The 25,207-nt window shown below is 42.2% G+C and overlaps 1 protein-coding gene across 1 annotated transcript in view; it reads left to right on the forward strand.

Moving 5' to 3' along the window:
* The window catches only part of PLXNA2 (plexin A2), a 330,517-nt gene that overhangs the window by 64,033 nt on the left and 241,277 nt on the right, over positions 1-25,207 (forward strand). The window contains exons 2-3 of the mRNA XM_063450974.1: positions 2,843-4,124; positions 21,996-22,178. Coding sequence (XP_063307044.1) covers positions 2,928-4,124; positions 21,996-22,178 — 1,380 coding nt within the window. The 5' untranslated portion in view covers positions 2,843-2,927. The remainder of the gene's footprint in view (positions 1-2,842; positions 4,125-21,995; positions 22,179-25,207) is intronic.

The raw sequence follows: 25,207 nt of genomic DNA on the forward strand, positions 1-25,207 counted from the left end.
ACTGGAACATCAAGTAAAACAAGTGTGTTACAGGTAGAACAATCAGATATTGTTCTAATCGCTAAAATGTTTGCAGTAAATCTCCAGGATCTGCAGCCTCTTCAGTGGCATCTGTAGAGAGCAGAATATGGATAGGGATTATCAGCCAGTACAAACCCTCCACACTGCTTTCAAAAGAAATCCATTATATATTCCATAAAATCGAGCAGGGCAGATTTCTTTTTGGGGGGGGGGGGGGGGGGGGGAGATATATCCAGTTTTACTTAAGCAAGCTTATAGATGACTTATGATAAGTAATGGCTGACAGCATGTCCACTCGAGGCAGACCATGCGGGTAGTGTTACTGAACGCTCCTTGTGCTCCGTCCCCACCTATATTTGCTGGGTCACTCCTGACAAAATCAGGACTGTTGGCACCTATGCAAAAACTCTTGTGTCTAGGCCTGCAGCGCATGCTGTTCAGCTTTCTCAAAGAAAACCTGAGAAGAACATCCCTGCCCCTGCATCCTTTTGGAAGGAAAGTGCATGGTGCTAAGGTGCAGCTGGTTTTGCATTCAACACAATAGATAAGAACATATTGTGATTACTGAAAATAATACACCAATAAACAAATACGTAAGGTAGAGAATTAGCCTAATCCTCTCAAGAGGTTACAGACTAAAGGAAATTAAGGGCCTGTAAACACATATAAGAGGTCTACTGAGTGATTTGCACTTTGCCAGTTGTCGAAGTCAGAATGCGTTCTACATAACTGATCGTCCTATTTCAGTAAAGTGCTCGAGGGTACTATTCAGTTGTGTTGCTCATCAGACCCCTATATCTTGTTCAAAGGTTGAACGAAGGAGTAAAATGATAGGAACTGGTGTTGTTAAGGTTATGTTTGCAGAGAATTCAGTTTGAAAGTGAAAGCATATAGGAATTCTTACAAGTAGAGAAAATAAAGAGAAATATATATACTAGGATGAAAGGATTTGGATAAGGCTTTTTGGGGAATTATTTAAACTAAATGTTTCTACAGCCGAAATATTCGGTTTCAGAAATGTATGCAAGGTCCTTAAGCAATATGGGGCCATTTCTTTAACTATTAGGCACATGTTCCATACCAGAGTTCTGTTTCAGCACTACATAGATTAATTAAAGGAAAAGTATGCATTTCCACATATGGCGGAACTGCTGAGATCGGTGATTTTAAGTAGCCTTGGCAAATGTAAAACTGTATATTTGTGTGTGCGCTTTTCCTTAATTTGTATTTTGTATCAATGTTCGTCTCTACGGCATCACCACTGCTGAGAAATACATGTTTCAGGTGTGCCTTAATTCCCCATTTAAAAAAAAACAAAAACTTTAAAAACACAAAAAGGTACGCAAAAATAGAAACACTCAGACCTTATATTGTAAAAATACACTTTTTACCACAGTGATATACACCCAAAATTTCTTATATACAAAAGTCTTTATTCAAAGTACCAAATTGTGAATAAAAAATGAGTAGCATACAGTGTAATATTTTATTGCAATCAATTATAGATAAAACGTTTAAAATCACTGTGTGTGTATAAAAGTGCATTTGCCCTCACTGGGCTACTACAAATCTTCCAAGAAGTACATCAACCTTATACCAAGACGTTCAGTGTCCCACCAGTCACGAATATGGATAGTCCTCTGTTCTTGGTCTTTTATACAGACTTTCCTAACCGTTTTTTCATTGAAGCTCCAATATTTTTAGGTGCAAAATGGGACTTCTCTCCTCAATGTGTTTCTTTCACTATTATTGTGTGTATTCAATATTATTGCTCTCTTTTTGCGCTATAATATATGGATTCTCGAGCTTGGTGCTACAACAGAAATGAATGGCCACCATGTAAAAGTCACAGTAAAGTCAAGAGACTAAGAGATTTAGGAATTATTATAATGACATTACATTATTACAAAATGAAATTTAAAAAAAAATGACATTTCTATGCGTGGGGGAATAAACGTGTATATATAAAGAGAGAGAAAAAGAGAGAGAGAGAGGTGAAAAAAAATGAACAAAAAGTGTGTGCGAGGTTGTAAAATACGGTACTCCGAATAGATATAGTGTTTGCTAAGTGATCAGAATTAGTATGCTCTTTCACATGACATGTTGCTCTCAGGCCTCTGGTTTTATTTGATTAGTAGTGAATGTAACAGTGTATTCTAGTTACCGTTAACTGATCTGCAGCATCACACTTTTATCACAGCTCTTTGCCTACTAAGCATCTCCATTGCCTCTCTTTTTCTCCCATCTCGTGGTTGTCAACAAATCGCAGGAAGACTGCAGAAAAATGCACACAATTAAAGCACAGACATGTCCTGTTTAAAAATACAGGAGCTGTCTTAAGTACTGTTTTCCTTTCCTCTTATCGCATGAGACAATCAAAACCATTTGGTTGTATCCACGCATGCATCGCCCAGACTGCCGTAGGTACATAGAGATAAAAGAAACCTCTTTTGACTCATATTTTTGTTGTTCTTTAAGCCAGAAACACTCAGAGATAATTACACTGAAATCATGGCTCCTGGGCCTACACTCCACACAGATGCTGTTCATCTGTCTAATATTCCCCGTGGGATGAGATGTTCAGGAGATCGGCACAGGACCTGCCTTTCTGTTCCATGTTTAATCTTGTGATTGCGCTCAGTATTACTGCTGCTTGAGATTGCTTCAGGGATGGGAGTTCTTTTACTTATTTATCTTTACTTTTTTCCCATTGCTAGGAGTAAAATAAAAACACAAGCAAACACTGTACTATTTTTCCATGATTTGAATATATAATAAAACAACTGTTAATATGAATATTGTTTGGCTTTATATCTTTCAGAATCATGTAAAGAAGATCCAAATTAAAAAAGGCTGCACATACCAAAGAGAGCCGGGGATCCATCTCTCTCCCATCAGCCAACACAATGGAACAAAGGTGGTTTCGTACGTGGACACAATATTCATTACATCTCCACAGTAGGACTGCTTCCTTAGTTTTGTTGATTTTGTCCATGTTGTCTCAAAACTTTCCTTGTGCTCCCCTCAGCAGCATATTTAATGCCGAGCACAGGGATTGGACATTTAGCCACCTTACTGTGCACCAAAGTACAGGGGCAGTTTATGTAGGGGCAGTAAACAGGATTTATAAGCTGTCTGGAAACTTGACTTTGCTGGTGTCCCACAACACAGGTCCTGGAGAAGATAACAAATCCTGCTATCCTCCACAGAATGTTCAGCCCTGCAGTGAGCCTCGCACCCTGACCAACAATGTGAACAAACTGCTTATCATTGACTACTCTGAAAATCGTCTGCTAGCTTGTGGAAGCCTTTACCAGGGTGTTTGCAAACTCCTTCGTTTGGATGATCTATTTATCTTGGTGGAACCATCTCACAAGAAAGAACATTATCTCTCTAGTGTCAATGAGACAGGCACAATGTATGGAGTAATTGTTAAGTCCGAGGGTCAGGATGGCAAACTATTTGTTGGGACTGCAGTGGATGGCAAACAGGACTATTTCCCCACCCTCTCCAGCCGCAAGTTGCCTCGTGACCCTGAATCGTCCACCATGTTGGATTATGAGCTTTACAGTGACTTTGTGTCATCCCTAATCAAGATCCCATCTGACACCCTAGCTTTGGTCTCCCATTTCGATATTTTTTATGTCTATGGATTTTCCAGTGGTAATTATGTATATTTTCTCACTGTTCAGCCTGAAACCCCAGAAGGTGTCTCAAGCAATTCAGCTAGTGACCTTTTTTACACCTCACGGATTGTACGGTTATGCAAAAATGACCCCAAGTTCCACTCTTATGTTTCCCTACCGATTGGATGCACCAAAAATGGAGTTGAGTATAGGCTTCTTCAAGCAGCATACCTCACTAAGCCTGGTGCCACATTAGCAAGGTCTCTGAAAATTTCTACCCAGGATGATGTACTTTTTGCTATCTTCTCCAAGGGTCAAAAGCAGTATCACAATCCACCTGATGACTCAACTCTGTGCATCTTTCCTATCAAGACGATAAACTCACTCATTAAGGAGAGACTCCAGTCTTGTTACCAAGGGGAGGGAAACCTGGAGTTGAACTGGCTTCTTGGGAAAGATGTGCACTGCACTAGAGCGGTAAGCTAAGTGACCTCTATTTTTTTATTGTTTTATTAACTACAAAATGAAAATAATGATATAGATATCAATATCAAATCTGCTGCACGCTGTGAGATAGTTTTGTTTGTTAAAGATGCATTTTGAGCTCAGCAACCACTACTGCCCCCTGTAGTAGTTTTGATGCTAGGAGTGCCCTGAGATTGTCCCATAGTAAGTAGCTAAACTATTTTGGTACTGTTTGACAACTTACCTTGGTCATCCAGGTGATCGTTCTGCATACGGATTCTGCAAGTCGGATGTCTCTTTAGAATATAGTCTGACTGATACGGGACTGCGCCCATTGGCTGAAAGCATTCAAATAGCACCTTCATGCAAATAAAGGTGGTTATTCAAAGTTCTGTAGAGCAATCTCAATTCTCCTAAAGAAGGAGACAAAAAGCAGTGGTTGTGGTGCCCAGCAGGGCTCTGAGCTTACTTGAAAGGTTTTATTATTTACTGTGGGGATGTGCTGGGAAATTCTTGGCACAATAAACACTAGCTTGTTACTTTACTGCTCTAATAATAGTAATAATTGATCATTTTTTAGATTTGCAGGGTTGAATCCTTGCAAGTCGAGTTCCATTTTCCTTCCTTTCATGTTCAATAAAATGAGTGCTATTAATTTGAGCAGTATTAACCTTTTTTTTTTCGTTTTTAATCAACTGCTAAGTTGCACTTTCTACTTCCAACATTCAAGACCAAAAATATTGCAGTAAAGTGGAATATATATTATTACATTAAGCATTTAAATGCAACCACAAAAATGTTGGTTGAACGTGGGCCACCATTACACGGCTGTGGGCTCCCTCACTGGAAATCCTGATGGTTAGAGAGTATACTTTAGCTCTTCAAATTTTTACACTGCTGAAGCACTTGGCTATGATACAGCTCATGTAAGACCGGTGCCTTCAAAAATAAGGACATTTTCAAAATTATTTTCTTAACAATAGTTGCTGACAGAGTAGTCTGAACTAGTCTAGAAAACATTGTGTCACGAACAGCCTCTGGGTTAAAAGAGATATGAACCACATAAAGAAGCTGCATCAACAAGTTAATTGCTTTGCGGAATCTCTTATGTTGATGAAAACAATGCAGTCTGTTCATTTTTTTCCCCCGAACGATTTTCATTAGGAAACATTCTTCTTCGTGTGTAAAATTAATTTTAATTCTACCTTTCTTTTTTCTTAATAAACAAAGGAGCTATAAAGTACAGAATATAGATACTTTTGGTTTTAAAGGAAATTCTACAATTGTTGTAGAACGACTATTTTTATAAATGCATCCAAGAAGTATTGCTGTGCTTTGAAAAGAGGTTAGAAAACCCACACCTGCTTCTTAGCACATAAGTTAGAGTGGCCCTGTCACCTTTGGGTTCTTTGCATAGTTTCTGTTGCCAGCAACATCAGCGCGGTACTCTTGAGTGTATTGAGGGCAGCGTTGAAGTCTATGGAGGATTCTGCAAGAGTAGACCATGGGATCCGCCATCGAAGGAGTTTTTATTTCCTAGTGCAGTCACTGGTAAAGACTGGGGGAGATGACAAACGTGACAAAATGTCAAGGGTTGGAAAAAATACCTACTTTGTTTTAGTAAATCTTTTGACTGGGTTGGGAATTTCAATGAAATTCCAACACAACCAATATGGCTGCTCCATAAAGTTTCTACTTGTAAAATATTCTATTCTTCTGTAGGGGGGTGGGAGGTGTTGATAGTGCCGCTTTCAGAATGGATGGGATTAGGAAATAAAATAGGCGTGGGCACATTTTGCTGGCCAACCCCACACCGGGGTATATACTTGATGATCATTGTTGGTGCACTATGTGGGAGCTGTGACGTTCCATGTTACTTCCTACACATGCTTCTGATACTGTAATTCCCGGATCCATGTTATTAAACTTTGTGCGCAAGAACTGAAATATCGAAATCCTTTGCAGGACACAATATGGGCATCCATAGCTCTAAGATATTGCGTTTAAAAAAGTAGCAACAGTAAAAGAGAGGGGAAAAGTAATTCTGGCCACTTTATAGCTGAGTTAGAAATTCAACGATTTATTGGGTGGTTGGGGGAATCCTCTGACCTTGCCAGCTAATCCTTTCCTTTCCAAGTCCACAAGGCATTTGTCAAATTAAGCATTGGACTGTGTGGAACAGTTATCTATGGAATCTATGTATAGGCCAAGGAAAAACATGTCAGAGATCCCCAAGACTCCCACAAACGTGTTAATGATATCGACCGTTAGGAGTCCGTAAAGATTTTATATCTCTATATTTAAAGTAATTGATTCAGTAATTAATTGAGCTCTTTTTTTTTTTTTATATATATGTTCATTATAGTCTCCCTTCAATATTTTGTGTGCAAAACACAAGTCTTTGACATTAAGCACCCATGAACAATTTACATCCAGCTGAATGAACAAGAAAAATGTATTTTTAAAGGAACACCACAGCATTAGGTAGAGGAATGTATATTCCTATAGTGTACTAGCCGCAGGAAGGTAAAAAAATTATTTTTACATTCCTCCGTGGTTGGCCCCTCCTGTTTTAGCTGATATAATCTCAGCCAATGTAATGTTATACAAATGGAAAGCATTGGAAGGCTAGTGCGCAAGCGCAACAAAACAATGCACTGCACCAAACAGTCGGTCTCTATGAGACCATCTGATCGAAATAGCCAAGATTCACTCAGCTATGCGCCTCTAGATGCAGGACAAGTGACGGCCACTAGAGGCATTTAAACCCTGCAATGCAAACATTGCCTTTCCTGCAGAACATCAATGCTTTTACTTGCAGATTTAAAAGAGTACAACATGGCACCCAGCCCACTTTATTGAGGTGAGGTGAGCCTTTTCTGTCCTTTGCTCTCCCTGTAAATATAGTCCTAATTATTGGAACAATATCACTGTAAATTGTTATTAACCCCTTACGGACCAAACTTCTGGAATAAAAGGGAATCATGACATGTCACACATGTCATGTGTCCTTAAGGGGGTTAAAGGGACACTATAGTCACCAAAACAACTTTAGCTTAATGACGCAGTTTTGGTGCATAAAACATGCCCCTGCAGCCTCATTGCTCAATTTTCTGCCATTTAGTAGTTAAATGACGTTGTTTACGAACCCTAGTAACACCTCCCTGCATGTGACTTGCACAGCCTTCCTAAACACTTCCTGTAAAGAGTCGTCTAAAGTTTATCCTTTCTTTATTGCAAGTTCTGTTTAATTTAGATTTTCTTATCCCTTGTTATGTTAATAGCTTGCTAGACCCTGCAAGAGCCTCCTGTGTGTGAATAAAGTTCAATTTAAAGAGAAAAATATACAATTGTTTGAGGTCAATTACATCTGATTGAAAGTGAAACCAGTTTTTTTTTTTTTTCATGCAGGTTATGTCAATAAGAGTCAGGGGAGGTGTGACATGTGCTGCATAAGTAGAAACAAAGTGATTTAACTCCTAAATGGCAGTGAATTGAGCAGTGAAACCTGAGAAGCATGATCTATACACTAAAACTGCTTCATTAAGCTAAAGTTGTTTAGGTGACTATAGTGTTCCTTTAAATGTTACATTTTGCTGGATTATTTTTTTTTAATGTTAAACAAGCATTTAATAGTTATTGCTGATTTCTTTAATCAAATTGTTATTAAAATGTATTGGACATCATTTATTATAAATAAACAAAAGATGTTTAGAATATATGAAAATCCTCCAAATGTTTTTTAATAAAAACAAAAAAAAAGCACAAAGAGGTAAGATAATAATATAAAAAAAAATGTAAAAAGCCTCAGTACAAATAAATGAAACACTTTACAGTGCTTACAGCAACTTATGTAGGGTTTATTTATTTATTTATTTATTTATTTATTTGTTTGTTTGTTTGTTTCTTACCAGAGTAAGAAGATCTAAACGCAAGCAATTTGTAAATTAAAGGAACACATCAAACCCTTAAAGCACTTTAGTACTTTAGGGGTTAGCAGAATGTTTCCGTTTATAAAAGTGTTGACTTTATAAATTATGTTTTAAATAGCCCAAGTTGCACCCTCCTGGCTTTCAATCAGATAGCCAAGACTGCGCTCTTTCTTACTAACTTTGAGAACATGCTCAAAGTGGAAGTCAGTGCTTATCTATATGAAACATTCTATTAATGCAGCATGGCAATTTCAGCACATCTGCTGTAGGACCCTAATGCTTCCCTATAAAAAGATTTGAATTGGCCTAGGACAGAGGCACCCAACCTTTGGCACTTCAGATGTTTTGTACTACATCTCCCAGAATGCTCTTACAGACATAATGCTGGCAAAGCATCAGGGGAGATGTAGTCTAAAATATCTGAAGTTCCGAAGGTCTATTAGGTTTTTAGTGGTGATGATCTCTTGGAGGTGGAGAATAACTGTGACAAGGACACCCTCTTGCTGCTGAATTGGAGGTAAGTAACAGCCGCATTAATGAGACACAGGGGTGGGGAAAATCTAATTGAATTTATCCTCTATACAACATTCTAAATTTCTAATTCAATTAAATCTGACAGTTATATTTGCTGTAAAAACTATTTAACAATAATCTACTGCGTTTAAAGTTAATTAGTGTAATAACAAAACAATCTGGGTGGTGTCCTTTATTAATGTTTATTCAGATAGACTAACAAATGCAGAGATACACATATTGTACATTTGATTATTCAAATAAGATGTGTTTTTATATGGACTTATTTAGTATTTTATTATAAGTATTCATATCTAATAAGGCCAGAAGGCTGTATTATAGTTGTCATGCTGTGGAAAGCTCTTGAAGAATGTTTTTTTCGTGCATTTGGCATCGGGAAAGGCAGAATTGACTTATCCTTTGATTCCAAGATAAAGCTGTTAAAGTCTGGAAATATGAGAGCTTTTTAAAAAAATCAAGATAAACTCTAGAATTGGGACTTCACGTTTTTTATTTTTTTTTAAGTGAACTATACAGTGTAAAAATCTCTCATAAGGGGAAAAAAAGTACAGAGATGCAAACAGAAATAACAAAAACGCAATACATAACAGAAGTTCACTAAGAGAATCTGTTCAAGATATTTTCACCTTTAAGAAAACAAAAGATGGGTATTTCTTGTTGGCTATTTTGTTTTAGTCACCAACCAACTCTTTTCCTTAATCAGATTCAATGACATGTGGCTACCTCCATTCGCAAATACATGTTTTGATCACTGTATTAAGCTCTCTAGCAATGGGCGATATACTTAAAAATCTCTGAATATCCTCAAAGTTAGACCACAATTTAATAGTGAGTCCCTCTCGCCTGGACTACTGCAATACTCTTCTCAGTGGTCTTACGTGTTCCCAGATTGCACCGCTGCAATCTATAATGAACGCCCGCACCTCTCACGCCTCTCCGCTCTGTCAGTCCCTGCATTGGCTTCCAGTTAGATATAGGGCTCAATTTAAAATGCTGGTGCTTACTTCCAAGTCCCTACATAATGCTGCTCCAACCTACCTATCCTCCCTAATACACAAGTATGTCCCGTTGAGGCCCCTACGCTCTGCCAAAGACCTACGTATATCCTCTGTCCGTACTCCCACCTCTAACGCTCGCCTCCAAGACTTTTCCAGGGCTGCACCTCTTCTGTGGAACTCCCTTCCCTTCTCCGTAAGAATTTCACCCAGTCTCCATTCATTCAAAAAATAATTGAAAACTCACTTCTTCAAGAAAGCATATCAATTAAACCTTTAGCAGGTTTTTATCCCCCACCCCCCATGACTCCTCTCCTGCAACTGTCAAAAATTACCTACTAAGCCCTCAGTGAATACTTTTCTAACAACCTACTTCGTATCCCTACTTTACCCTCTGTGTCACTATACCCCACTCCCTCTAAAATGTAAGCTCATGGAGCAGGGCCCTCCACCCCTCTGTTCCTGTACGTCCAGTTGTCTGATTACAATTACATGTATGTTTGTCCACCCATTGTACAGCGCTACGGAATCTGATGGCACTATATAAATAATAAAAAATAATAATAATAATAATTATAAGATTTCTAAATGAGGGGGCGTGGCCTGGGCTCGGAACGAGATGGCAGCACAGTGAGTGAGCTCCGACCCGCCGACGTAAAACACAGCCTTTAATCCGACCCCATCAGCACACATGGGACGCAACCGACGAACCGACACCCCCCAGACCCCGAGGGGCTCCCAATCCGGGCACACTCACGGCCCGATGGATGGATTTCTCCAAAACTCGGCCGACATGTGCGAGGAGGCGAGCGGATCCAAGATGGCGCCGACGGAGCCGTCCTCCAGGGAACCTCGTGGCACTACTACACTGGAGCAGATCGGTGAGGAAATCAGATCCATGGCTGCTGCTATGGTCACGAAGGCTGACCTCCTAGTGCACACCACGTCCATCCAGGATGCACTACGGGCTGAAATAGCAGGTGTCCGGGCAGAGGTAAACGCACACGCAGGCCAAATACAAAGCCTAGAGCAATCCCGAGACACACAGGCCACGAGACTGCAGGCGACTGATATGGCCCTAGCACGCCAAGGGGAGCTGTTATTACACATGAGGCGGACAATGGAGGACCTAGACAATAGGGGAAGGAGATGTAATATTAGGGTCCGCGGGGTCCCTGAACCGGAAGGTGAGGAAAACCCTGAAACTACCCTTAACGACCTCTTTCACATGATCCTGGGAGAGGGCGCTCCGCTCACATTCAGATACGAACGAGCGCACAGAGCAATACGTCCCAAGTTAGCGGACGGCACCCCAAGAGACATTATATGCTGCCTCAGCTCCTTTCGGGACAAAGATGCCATCATGCAGGCGGCCAGATCCCACCGTGCCTGGGACTACAAGGGCGCGCAAGTTTCCCTTTTTAATGACCTCTCGCCCATCACCTTAGAGGCCAGGCGAGCACTGAAGCCTATCACAGCAGCCCTGCAGGAACGCAACATCCAATACAAGTGGGGCTACCCCTTTGCCCTACTGGCCCGACACCGGAATGGCTGGGCCTCAATCCGTTGGCCCGAAGAGATCCCGAGATTCCTGGAGGAAATGAACTTGCCGCATATCCCTACCCCTGACTGGGTCCTGGGCCCGTTAGGAGGGAGGCCTCAACAACACAGGGCTCATAGGAGACGAGACAGAGAACCACCGCAAGGCCCAGCACAACGCAGGCGCAACAACCCGGAGGCGCCGGAGTAAGAGGTATACACACTACCCTCTGGATCTATCCCCCTGACTCTCACTCCTACCTGGGGACCCTTCACGCGCCTTAACCTTCACGACACCTACCTAGACCGCTTGCACCTTTCTACTGCTGAACCTGGGGACCTATCTGACCTGGCAACGAGGAGGTACCAATTGGGTTTTTTCTTCTCTTTGTGATCCGGGCCCTGAATACCCGTTTGCCTAACGTTAAGTATCAGTCAAGAACTTGGGAGGGGGGATAATGGGGGGCACACACTCTACGACACGGACAACGTCCAGCGGGCTCATTAGTTCACTACGATACAACGAGACACTTGAACTGGTCTCATGGGGAGCACAATTACCCTAGGGTATGTCAATGCCCGCACACTGCAACCCACCCTTTTTGTTTGGGACACATACGCTCTCCCTGACTGCAGCCCTGGACTTTCCACTCCACAACATCACCTATTCAGATGCTCAACGTGGACATACGGTACGGGGCAATGCCCCTACATACAGGACACTGGATATACTCGGTCCCGTTTACGTACTTATTTGATACCCCACCTATATGGCCACAGGGCCCGTATGACACTCAGGGACCAGACTACACCCGTAGCCCTACACATTGCCCCCCCATACGTTACAACAGACACTCACCGGATAGGTCACAATACTCCACCACACGTTATTCTCATTTTACCACATAGGGGCGGGGGGGGGATAGTACACGTCATGCCCCACGCTGGCTAGTGGACAACCAATCTACCACACTCAGGGATGGGAGGGTCACGCTCTGCCACCTCCACTGGCATAGGTATGAGTACATGTCGTAGATAACCATACAGGTAATTGAGGCTGAGACGTAGAATGAACACACTCGAGCCATGTTTCGGGGACACATGCTGCCCCCCAGCAACTTAGAAAGGGTTAGTCGAGAAGCATATTGATGTTATTATATTTGTTATCGCTAAGTCTGCACACCATTGCAATACTCACATCACCCCTTGCATATATGTATACTAAATGTGGTGCAAATGCTTAACCATTGTTTTCCTTTGCTCAGTTGCCGTGGGAGCTACCCCCGGGTTGGGAGGGGCGGGGGGATAGGCCCCATCTGGGGCAGGTTGGGTGGGCTCTGGCCATGGTTCCCTGGGTTTTCAGGTTACCCTATTTATGCGCAGCTACACTGCCATGTGTGACGTCTCATGTATAGTTCCCGAACCACGCTCTATCATTTCCACTAAAGTAGACAGGAATGCATGCACTAGATAGCTGTATAGAATAATGTAGCCGGGAAGTAGATGAGACGCACCCTAACCATGCCTTAGAGGCTCGTGCCACCCCCCAGTCACCTAGAGTGGATTAGCTAGGAATTATGTTGATATCGATCTACGTGTTCTCACCATAGCTATGTGTATATAATTGTACCGATCGCATTATTCCCTGCATATATATATGTTAAATGTGCCGTAAATGCCTAACCATTATTTCCTTTTGTTTAGCTGCCGTGAGGGCTCACCCCGGGTTGGGGGAGGCGGGGGGACGGGACCCCTTCCTTTCGTGGGTTATTCTGTTACCCTATTTATATGTATTTATGTTTCCATGTTTAGTATTCCATGTATAGATTAAAGCACCAGGCTGTGTGGCCGGCGGAGAGGAGTTGTTTGAAATAACACAGTTACCACACACTTTTGATTCTGGTCCATTACGGGCCGAGGTAGGACCACTGACCCCCACTACGAGCCGTGCATAGCTCTGGACGAGGGAGCCTCCCGCTGACTCACCCCCTGGTCTGGTACCTGGGTGATCCCGGGCATCCCCTCTCGTCGCACGGTTACTCCCTCCTACTCTCGGAGGAGGACTGAGGTGAACACCTCTCTTACCCCACATCTCGGGGTCACCTCTACTTGGGGACTTACTTAACTCCCCCCATTTTTTTAACATACTCACCCTCTACTTTCTATACTCTGTACTTTCACTTTGGCATCTCTGTGTCGCCTTCTCCTTGGCTCTAGGGGCGCATCCCCCGCACTGGGCGGCTCGCTTTACTCGTTGTCTTACCCACCCTGACCTCATTAGACGCAGACGACGTATATCGCCCCACATCCCTACTCGCATACCGACTCAGAGCACCATTTCCCACGGTCCGAGTTCCCTACATAACCGAGACTTACAGACCGTTTAACCTACTACCCCCACAATAGCCTGGCCGCCAGGGACCAGCTTGATAGTGTACGGAGACCTCTGGTTAACTGGTATGGGAGCTAGGGCAGAAGCCTCCGCGTGCCTTGGCCCAAACAACGACAGGACAAGGGCGTACCTTAGTGCTCCGCTTCGTGTGGTGACCCTCAACTGTCGAGGCCTTAACGTACCTGAACGCCGCACTCACCTACTTCGGGAATTGAGGAAACAACGGATCTCCATAGCAATGCTCCAGGAAACTCACTTCCTTGAAGGATCTGCACCTAAACTTCGAAATCGGCAATACCCCGACAATTTCTTCAACAACCACCCCACAGCCCGTAAAGCGGGAGTTGCCATTATTCTTGCAGCCGACCTAGACTTTCAAGAACTAGACAAAGTAACCGACAAATTGGGGAGGTTTATCTTCCTAAAAGGCACGATAGCAGACAGAATTTACACTCTGGCTTCTATATACGTGCCCAACAGGAATCAAGCGCGTTTTCTACGCAGAACACTGAGCAAACTGAGCGAATTCTCGGAAGGCACGCTGGTTGTGGGGGGCGATCTTAACACCCCACTGGACCCTCAACTGGACACGTCGACGGGACATAGTTCCTTACCGACATCTAGCATTCGTGCGATCCATAAGTCAATGAGTGACTTGGGACTGGTAGACTGTTGGAGGACACTCAATCCAGATGTCAAGGACTACACCCACTACTCTGCGCTCCACAGCCGCTATGCGCGGATAGATTACATCCTGCTTCAGCAGGAAGGGCTACCACGACTGAGGTCGGCCGAGATAGGCCCCGCCACATGGTCAGACCACGGCCCGGTTACGGTGGAGCTGGACTCCCCGCTATTCAAGCCGGCACGGTGGACCTGGCGTCTGAATGACACCTTACTTCAGGACCCAGCGGTGGAAAATGAGATCAAACAAGCCCTTGACCTTTACTTCCAGGAAAACGACGTGACAGATACCTCTCCAATCACACTTTGGGAGGCACACAAGAGTACCATACGTGGCATCCTTATAAAAATAGCTTCCCGTCGACGCAAGGCGACCATGCAGGAAATGACAAATGTATATAAAACCATCTCGAAGCTAGAACTTCAACATAAGCAAACCCCACTAGCCTCGATCCAACAGGACCTGACGGATGCCCGACGCCACCTGAAGGAACTCCTTACAAAACGATACCACCGCTCGCTACAACATTCCAAGAATTTCTTCTATATTCACGCAAACAAAGGCGGCAAATACCTCGCCCGCATCCTGAAAGGAGACACCCCCCGCACACGGATACATAAAATCCGCTTGCAATCCGGAAAACTGTCCCAATTCCCCGAAGACATAGCCAACGAATTCCGACGTTACTATGGCGCCCTCTACAACATCCCGGGCCCTGACAACACAATACTGGGACACCAACCCTCCACGCTCATTCAAGACTACCTACTCGATAACGTAGACAAACGAGTGTCCCCAGAAGCGGCGGATATACTAGACGTACCAATTAGCGCCGAAGAAATGGCCGCAGCCCTGAAGTCCACCAAAACAGGCAAAGCACCGGGCCCCGACGGATTCTCTGTGGGGTATTACAAGCTCTTCTCCTCAATCCTCCTACCCCGGCTGGCTACTGCTGTTAACACCGTTACGGATGGGAGACGCTTTGGAGCGGAATCTCTGGCTGCCACTATCACGGTCCTCCTCAAACCGGGAAAAGACCCAGAGCAATGTGGCAGCTATCGACCCATATCCCTGCTGAATGTGGATACAAAACTGCTTACAAAGATCCTGGCCACTAGACTGCAACGGGTACTACCGAACCTGGTCCACGCAGACCAGACGGGATTTATACCGGGGAGGGAGGCACGAGATAGTACGCTGCGCCTATTCTCCATCCAGCACAGGGCTCGGGAGACGCGGGATAAAATCCTACTTCTTTCCACGGACGCCGAAAAGGCTTTCGACCGTGTCAACTGGTCATACATGATGGAAACCCTGCGGGCCTTGGGACTGGGACACAATATGCTGGCGTGGATCTCAGCCATATACGATAAACCACATGCTGCCGTCCGAGTGAATGGGGCCCTAACTCCCAGCTTCGAAATTCGGAACGGGACTAGACAAGGATGCCCTTTGTCACCACTTTTATTTGCACTGACCCTGGAACCACTGCTACATGCGATCCGCCACCACCCGGACATCTCGGGATACACCTGGATGGGGACAGAACATAAGGTGGCCGCATATGCGGATGACCTCCTTTTTTTTATCTCCCACCCACGAGTCACGCTGCCCTGCCTACTCCTGGAGTTCGAAAAATTTGGAAAGATTTCGGGTTTCAAACTTAACCTCTCCAAATGTGAAGTGCTCAACCTCACTTTTCGACCGGAAGAATACGAGGAACTGGGAACTACCTTCCCATTTCGTTGGTGCACGGAGAGGATGAAATATCTTGGTATATGGATCACCACGAACCCCCAGGAGCTTTATCGCCACAATTTTGCCACTATCCTGCGAAGGGTTATCTCAGATTTAGATAAATGGACGTACCCGCACATCACCTGGCATGGAAGAGTCGCAGTGCTAAAAATGAATGTTCTCCCGCGACTTCTCTACTTGTTCCAGACAATACCCCTGACGCCACCGAATAATTTCTTTTCCACCTTAAAATCCGCAATTATCCGGTACGTCTGGAGGGGGGAGAGATCTAGAATACGATGCGACACTCTCTGCCTACCTAGACTTAGAGGTGGCCTGGCACTCCCGGATTTCAAACGCTATCATCAAGCCGCCACCCTACAACGAATTCTGGAGTGGCATGTAGCTGACTCCCCGAAGCAATGGGTTACCCTGAACAATGGGGAATCACCTGCCGCACTTAAAGCAGCAGTATGGCAAGGGGGAACAAGCTGTCGCACGGGAGAAGGAATTGAGACTCCGACGACACAAACCTTGAAGGCGTGGTACTCGATGCGCAAAACTACGCACGTATCCCCGATTCCTAGTCCCCTTCTCCCAATTGTTCCCAACCCAAACCTTGCCGGTGGCATCCCAGCCAAGGCCTGGATATTCCTGGAAGAACAAGACTACGTCCCAATTAGAACGGTCCTCCATAGACCTAATTCACCAATGGTATCTCTCCGCTATTTACAACTGACACACTATTATAGGTCTCTCCCGCACAAGGAACGCCTTCACAGAGATCTTACGTGGTTTGAAGAACTATGCCACCGGGGAGACACGCTTAACAAGGCGGTATCACTACTCTACCAACACCTGCTGGTAGGAAGCACCCCGACGAACACCACGTTCAGGAGACTATGGGAACAACAACTGGAGAACCCGATCTCGCAACCACAGTGGGACACGGCACTCCTCTGGCAGTACAAGAGCTCCTCCAGCTCCCGTTATCAGGAAGTCAACTATAAGTTAATATCCATGTGGTATAGGACACCAGTAACATTACACAGGATATTCCCGACGACATCCCCCACATGCTGGAGATGTCAAGAGGAGAGGGGCACGATCGTGCACATCTGGTGGGACTGCCAACTCATCACTCCATATTGGAACAGTATCAAATCTGAAATCAAAACAATGCTGGGAGACGACACGGAATGGTCCAGGGAACTGGCCCTCCTACATATCACCACTCGGTCTATTTCTGGCTATAAGAAGTCCATCCTACGTCACCTACTGAACGCAGCCAAAGCCCTCATACCTGCGTACTGGAAGCGGACCGAGGTCCCCACGGTTGAGGATTGGTTAAACAGGATCGGAGACATACAATTGGCGGAAGCACTACAGGCATCCCTTACGGGTAGGGGAACCAGGCACGTGGAACGGTGGCAGCCGTGGTTCGCATACCAAGCTACTAGACGATAGACCTCCAGTAAAAGGGGGAAGACTGTGACCCAAACGACAATTAATACTCCACGCCACTGACTTTATGGGTGGCAAGACACTCACAGCAATAAGGGCAACGCACTGGACTGACAGAACCGACACTGTCCCGACGACCTGATACACACGCACACACCCCACGGGGCTTGAAACACGATACCCACTTAAAAAGTCCCTCACTTTTACCGAGTCTGCGACGCCGGCGGGGGCGCGGGCTGCGCTCCGTGGAGCTGGGAAGGGGGCCCACTACGACGGCCACCCTAATTCACCCTATCTCTACCTTTCTACTTTCCTATTGTATGATACATAACCGTACTGAAATAATTGACAACAAAGTAATGTAACAGGAACACTGGATAGCAACATCACTTTGGACACCTTGAGCCGAGAGACACGGGTACTCGCTCAAAGGCTGACCGGCTATAATAACCCGACCAAGAACGTAGACGTGCACACTCATCTACCCATTTAATACTCCCTCTGACACATTTACAACGTCTCATCATTATCTCCGACCTGCCGCCCAGCCTGGTTTTGACACGATGCACAGTGTTGCTTTGTACTCAATAAAGTATATGTAGGTCCAGGTGCTTGACACCCCTCGATTAGCATACTCAGAAACCTAATTAAACCTTACTAGGCTCTTGCCTACAGTTATATGTAAACCTGAACAGTTATATTGTAAGTCAACTCATATAAATGCAATGTTACTTTTGATATAAACAATCTTGAACTACACTTACTCGGCCACACCGAAGTGTAATTATATTTTTTGTGGGCCTGCGAGCCGATCCTTTATGTACTCTTTCTCTTCTCCTATCATAAATAAACAGATTTTCAAAAAAAAGATTTCTAAATGATTTAGCATTTTGGATAAACTTTTTAAATGATTTTAATATTACAAAAAAATATTTTATTTTGTAATATTGTAATAGTTTTTGATATATTTCTATTTATTTCCATATATGTGTGGATATATTTTATTGATATTTTAATATGTTGAAAAATGATTTGGCATTACGGACGCCCCAAGGGCGTAGAGTAGGCGGGCCATGTAGTTTCTCAAAAGTGTATTTATGTTATATCCTCCTATATGATCTACACCCCCTACCGAAAAAGATTGAGAACAAGAAATATCTTAAATTGTGAGGAGCGGTTCTAAGACACGAGTATTTTCTGTGGTTCCTCTGTACCCTAATTGGTAGAAATCTAAGTGGGAGGTAGTTAAACCTTGCAGGTCCAACATCTGTCTGTATAAACATAGTTAAGTGCTATTGCCCTGCATATTAATTCTCACTATTAGGCAGTAAAAATGTATACCGTTTCAGATCCTGCTTATAGTAATCGATGGTCAGAAACAAGTGTTATTATTGTCGCAGGTTAAATCCCTCATCTATGTAGGGAATAATGTCCACTAAATTGAAATAACAGATATATACTGTTAAACATATACAGACCATTGTAAATCATGCTTAACCAAAATCTAAGGTCTGTAATTAAACATTATTTGACATTTCCTCACCCATGTTAGACGGTGGTGTCTACAGAAAGAATTCTGGAATGAGCATACGATTTAAAAGTATTATTAGAAAGGATTATACTCTGTGATCCTATTGCTAAATCCATTAATTTCTGACTTCAAAAGTCACCTTTCCTTTGGTCCAGTTTAACTCTCTCTATACACGCAAACTTCAATCCACATGAATCACCATTATTTTAGGACTTAAGATATCATGATATGGGGGTATCATTTTTGGGGTGGAATTTACATGCTCTAGAAAACATTGTTTAAAGTGACAAAATGTGTTGCACACATATTGTAAATGACAGTTGCATAGCAGAAGGTACACTACTATCACCTTATATTACAGATAACAGCATGCTTCACTGCAGTGTGAAAGGTTCCATCACGGCTCAATAGTTTTTTTTTTTTAGAAACCCTAAGGATAAACTTGCATGCCTTGCATCTGCCACATTTGTAAGTGCCATGGATTTGTTTAGTGGCTCCTTACCTGAATGTCCTTTGGATTTCTTAATTTCCTGGAGTAATAGCCACTTGTGCACTTGTTTCAATTGATGATCTTGAATAAGTGGCTAATATCTGGTAAGAATGTTCCTTACTGCACGCCAACCGCCATGGAATGTGTTTATGTAAAGTTTGTTTGGTGGCATTGTCATCATTGATAAGTGATTCTCTGCCCATTAACAGAGCTCTGTCATATGCCCTTGTAACACAATGATGAGGATAACCCAGGATCTCCCAGAACGATTTGCACATATACAGTACAGTATATACAGAATAAAGTCAATATACATCAGTTTAAAAAAAATATAACATTTCCTTAAATGTAATACCTTTAAAACAAAAATGAGAAGTAAAAATGTGATACGAGTTACATAGTTACATAGTTACATAGTTCAGCCTTCCTCACATATGTTTTTTGCTGTTGTCCTCAAAGAACTTTGGAGCTAGACAAAAATGTGTTTTGCCCATAAACTAATCAATTTGTCTTAATCAGAAGCCTATTAATCATTAGCCAAGCCAATAATTTTGCCCATATATTTCCCAGACTGATCGATTTGTTTGGGTGTGCAGTAAAAGGCTTTTCATTAGGACGAATTGATTCGTTTATGGACGAAACACATTTTTGCACATGTGAAATTTGTGTGTAAGTGTTCCTTTAACCGCTTTAATATTCAAGACTATTTATTTGCTTTTCGTGTCCATTAGTGTTATAGCCTGCAAGTAATTCTAAGATAGAAAACTAAGCAGAGCATCCCTCTTCTAATGGATTGCATTGGTTTTGATACATCAGGCTCCTCTACCTGTCTGGAATGAAAACAAACCAGACAAAGATTTAAAGTGACACTATGGTCGTTTTCTAGCCTCTCTGTCAGAAAGCTTGACATAATGGGTGTCAGACTGATGGTTTATAGGATAGCTGGCAGCTCCATTTATAAATCCCTTGACAGGTTTTTAATGCATCCTGAGGATTTTGCTATTCTGTAAATTACATAGTTTTCTCAGAGTAATTCTAAACACATCTTTTTCTTTTCATTTCTGTTTGTCATCAGAGTCTGTTTAATCCTCTGAATGTAACTTGGCAGGTTAACTAATTGAGTGCTGAAGCGGTGAGCAAAGAATTGAGCTTGTGATGCCTCAAATGGTCAACAGTTTGTTTGACCACTTTATTAAATAACAGGTAGTGTCTGAAAATAACAAGGAAGGGTATTTAAGCCAGTCTGTCTGCTCCCATTCCAATAGATGGGAGACACTCGGAACATGGGGATGTTGAATTTAAAGTGTAAAGGGTACAGCCAGTTCTGTCATTAACATGTATACTCAAATGCCCAGCTGCACATCTTTTTTACTTAGAATAGAATTCGACGATGTACCACTGTTCATAGTTTAGCAGTCACTTGAGCCAGCACTGTGTCTATGGCTCAATCTCACAACTATTTTAGATTGTGACCACCATACAAATAGGTAATAACATTCCTGTGGGATCAAAGTGTGACAGTCAGTGCAAAGTTATTAATATGTTAATTTCAATTCCGTCATAAATATAAACTAAATAGTAGGGATTCCCCCGAAATTTTGGCTGCTGAAATTTTTGGCCGAAAACGTTCCTATCCCGTTTCACCGAAAAAGGGTCAAATTTGCCAAATTAAAAAACTATTGGACAGGGGAGGGGAAGAACACTATGGGACAAGGAGTGGGGGAAAGAACACTATGGGACAAGGGGAGGGGAAAAGAACACTATGGGATGAGGATGGGGGGAAAGAAAACTGTGGGACGGGGTGGGGGGGGGGAATACTATGGGACGGGGAGGGGGGACACTATGGGACTGGGGAGGAGGGCGGAAAAGAACACTATGGGACTGGGGAGGAGGGAGGAAAGATCACTAAAAAAGAGGGAGGGGAGAGGAACATTAAGTGGGGTGGACCACTAAAAGAGAAGGGAGAATGGAAGTTTTTCATATTAGATTAATTAAATTTATTAAAAAGTCTAATTTTCTTTAGTCATTTGAGGAACAAAGTCATTTTTGGTTTTGGTTTTCGGCCAAGGGCATCCTGAATTTTCGGTTTCGGACCAGAATTTTCATTTCGGAGCATTCCCTACTAAATAGAGCATATTTCTGGATAATTTGATCACAGTAGTGTACTACTTTACACTAGGGCCTGGTTCTATGTATCCAAATCATTCTTGCCGTGCCCATTGTTGTGAAGTTGGTTAAGTTGATATGGCATTACTAATCAGCCTGGTACCTCCTGAAAAAGTTACCTATTTAAAGAACTTAACCATCCAGTATCATTTTTATGTTAGGCCTTAAGAATTAGCAGAGGTGACAATGTGCCTTTTTCCAGGCATGTTTTGCAAAGGATTTCCCTTAGGTAACAACAAGCTTTAATCTTAACACCTCTGTGCTGTTGTTGAACCCTAACTCTCATCATCCTTGGTTAAAAGGGTTAATATCTGTGGGCTTTAAAAATTACATTATTCGTATCAGTGTGTGGTCAAGAGGTATAAATGCACATTATTTTACATGCTGGCTATAAATCCTGTGTTTCTCTGTTTTCCAGCCAGTTCCCATTGACGATAACTTCTGTGGTTTGGATATTAACCAGCCTTTGGGAGGATCGACTCTGGTCGAAGGTGTCACACTTTACACAGAGAGCAGAGACAGGATGACATCTCTGGCTTCATACGTCTATAACAACTACAGCGTGGTCTTTGTGGGCACCAAAAGTGGCAGAATCAAGAAGGTATGAGGCTTTTTAATGGTTTCAAACAAAGAGCTTTGTGGGAAACCATAGTTACAATAACAATACTCACTATCCTATTAAAATAGTGAACAAACATGCATCAGATTTTCTCAATGAAAATTGTATTGAAACAAAGTAAGTTGTTTCTTTAAAAACATTATTTTTTGTTGGTGTTATAAAAAATAATTAAATAAATATTATATATATACAATACAATTTGGTACGTAGACTATACAACTTAAAAGAGATATACATACCTGTGAGAAGAAAACTGTAGTACAGTTATTTATTCAATTTAGAATTCAAAAGTGAATTTCAAATTTAAGACCAAAAAAGCCAGACTGGAAAACCTTATCTAAGTCAGCTATGCTTCCAGTTTGGCTACTTTGGCTTTACATTTTATATTTACTTCGAATTTTCACTTAAGTAAATAATGTAAGTCATTCACTGATAGACGTGCACTCACAAACACCCAAAGACAGGAAAAATAATGTTTTAAGTAATGTTGAAATAATAGTCTATGATTGCATAGCATCTAACCAAGCATAACATTATTTAAGGCACCCAACTGTTTTGTTTTTTTTCTTTTTGGGGATTGCACACACAAATTGGATGTATCTACACCTGTTGTAGCTACAGATGTACGTATTTTCATAATCAGTAATAATGTCCAATGATACAATTTCAAGATGGCTGCCTCCACACTGAAAAACTATTAAAGCTCTACTTTACCTTCTTTAGCATAGTTAGATAAAACCAATTAACAAAAGTTATAAATTAACTTTGACTGCATTTGAAGATAGATAGATAGATAGATAGATAGATGCAGTTGTTTTCAGTGACTTCAGATTGGCGGCAGATTTGATTCTCTCTGGCAGGTCATCCAGTGTTTGTGTTGCTTTATAGGAGAAGGTTGTTCGGGTGACCTCCTTTTTAAGGTGGGGAATGGAAAGAAAGGGGCAGGAAGGAGAACAATGAGAGGGTGGAGGCAGCAGGAATAGTGTGGGAGTATTTCTAGAGAAGTGGTTATGAACCAGACAATAACGTATGTCTGGAAATAAGAGTTAGCCTATTTAGCTATTTCCACATATCACAACGATGCATACTGTAATTACAATAGCAAAATGACTGAATGAATTACACAGAATGTTGAATTTAGTGAAATTCTATATGTTGAATATTGCAGGTTGAAATGCCCGCTACCTCCACCATCTTAAACATGTGCCACAGTTGGAAAAGCCTGTTTATTTATTTAAGAAAATGATATCATTATATTGGGAAGAAATTGCTCAATTACATTGCATACCTCTTTCATTCACACAGCCAGTTTCACCCTATTTCATCTTTCTATTTACCTCAAATACCTCACAAATTATATATATATATATATCTGTGCAGTTACCACAGAGTTAAGCTCTGGCAGTCTCTCTTTCCTTCTCCATAGTTTGATCTTTAGCTCTGGTGTACATATTCCCCATTTCCTCTAGGCTAGTACTTGGCACCCACAGTGTGTATTTGAACTACATTTCCCTTGATGAGAATCAGGTCTGAAATCCGTGGAGCATCATGGGTAACATAGTTCAGAAATATCCAGAGTTCAAAAGTAGTACTTCATCACTATTCTAGATAGTAAGCTGGTTTGAGCAGGACATAGTTCACCTCTTGTACCTGTTCATGTTATCTTGTTTGTCATAATTACCTATTTGTTTATAAACCCAACCCATTGTACAACACTACAGAATATGCTGACACTGTTTAAATTATAATAATGGTAACGCAGGTCTGTGTGTAAAGGAATACACAGTCGGTAAAGTAATTTTTATTCCGAGAGCCATCCAAGTGCATCCGGGGTCAGTAGTTTAGACATGAATCATTTAAACATGATCTCGAAGAAGGTTTGTTTTCAACAGAGCTTTCAAAATGGAGTGAGTCGACTGCTGATCAATATGGAGGGACACGGGAGAGAATTGCTAAGCAGTGGACTGGCGGAGGTCTATTACTCCGAACACCAGTGTTATTTCAGGAAGACTCATTTTCAGGCTGATGAATAGGTGCTGTGGAAATAGGAGCTTTGCAGAAGTTATAGCTCTTCTGTTTTTCACCAGTTACTTATCTCCCCCGGGGCCTGTTCATAGATAGAATTGTAATACTTCACACCAACGCAGGCACATAGGAGAACTGAATGTAGGGATATTGTGCAGCTTGATTACCAAGTTACCGTAGTTCACTGTTTAGTGAATAAATCCTACTGACCGAGATTTTAAATTTTCTTGTAGAAACATTTTGTAGAAAGCGGTGACAGTGAAGCTAACCTTCCACCTAGAGTTTGCAAACCATGTTACTTTTGAGACATTCAGTTTGGCTGGGCATGATGGTAAATATAGTTTACAAAAAAATCTGAAATGTCATTCTTTGCCATCACTGGTTTAGGATATGATAGATCTGCTTAGTTAGAGGGATTTCTTGCACTATATTCTGGTGGAAAGCGATGTCCTAGCAACCAGAGCTAAAAGTGAACTTTTGATATTGGTATCTTTGATGTCCAGGATATCTTGATGAGGGAAGACATAATGAGCTTATGGCCTGCCACAAAGGGCTATATGTTAATCACTACTAACCACTAATGACCTCCACACCCACCTTGGGACATTCCATTGTGGATTTTAACCATGCTTTTCTTCATTCTTTAGATAGATAAGATTAACTAATCAGCTCATATGTGAGCAGATCAGTTTCACATAGAGAAACTCGATGTATTCTACAATTTACTGTGTATATGATATTGTGCATGCTTTAGACAGATGCTACATTTAAACAATATGCATTCATTTAAACTTTACATTTTAAAGTAACAATGATAGCAAGAAGAAAATACTAATCTACTAGTGTGTCTTCTGATTCAATTTTATTATCACTGTACATAGAAAAACAATAAAACACAGTTGGTTTTCCAAGTGCTTAGATCTTCCTCAAGTAGTGTGTGCAGCAGTCATGACGTTACTAGAACATCTCATCTAATCCTTGTCCTC

The sequence above is a fragment of the Pelobates fuscus genome, chromosome 1 (genome assembly GCF_036172605.1).
Source record: "Pelobates fuscus isolate aPelFus1 chromosome 1, aPelFus1.pri, whole genome shotgun sequence".
Lineage (NCBI taxonomy): Eukaryota > Metazoa > Chordata > Amphibia > Anura > Pelobatidae > Pelobates > Pelobates fuscus.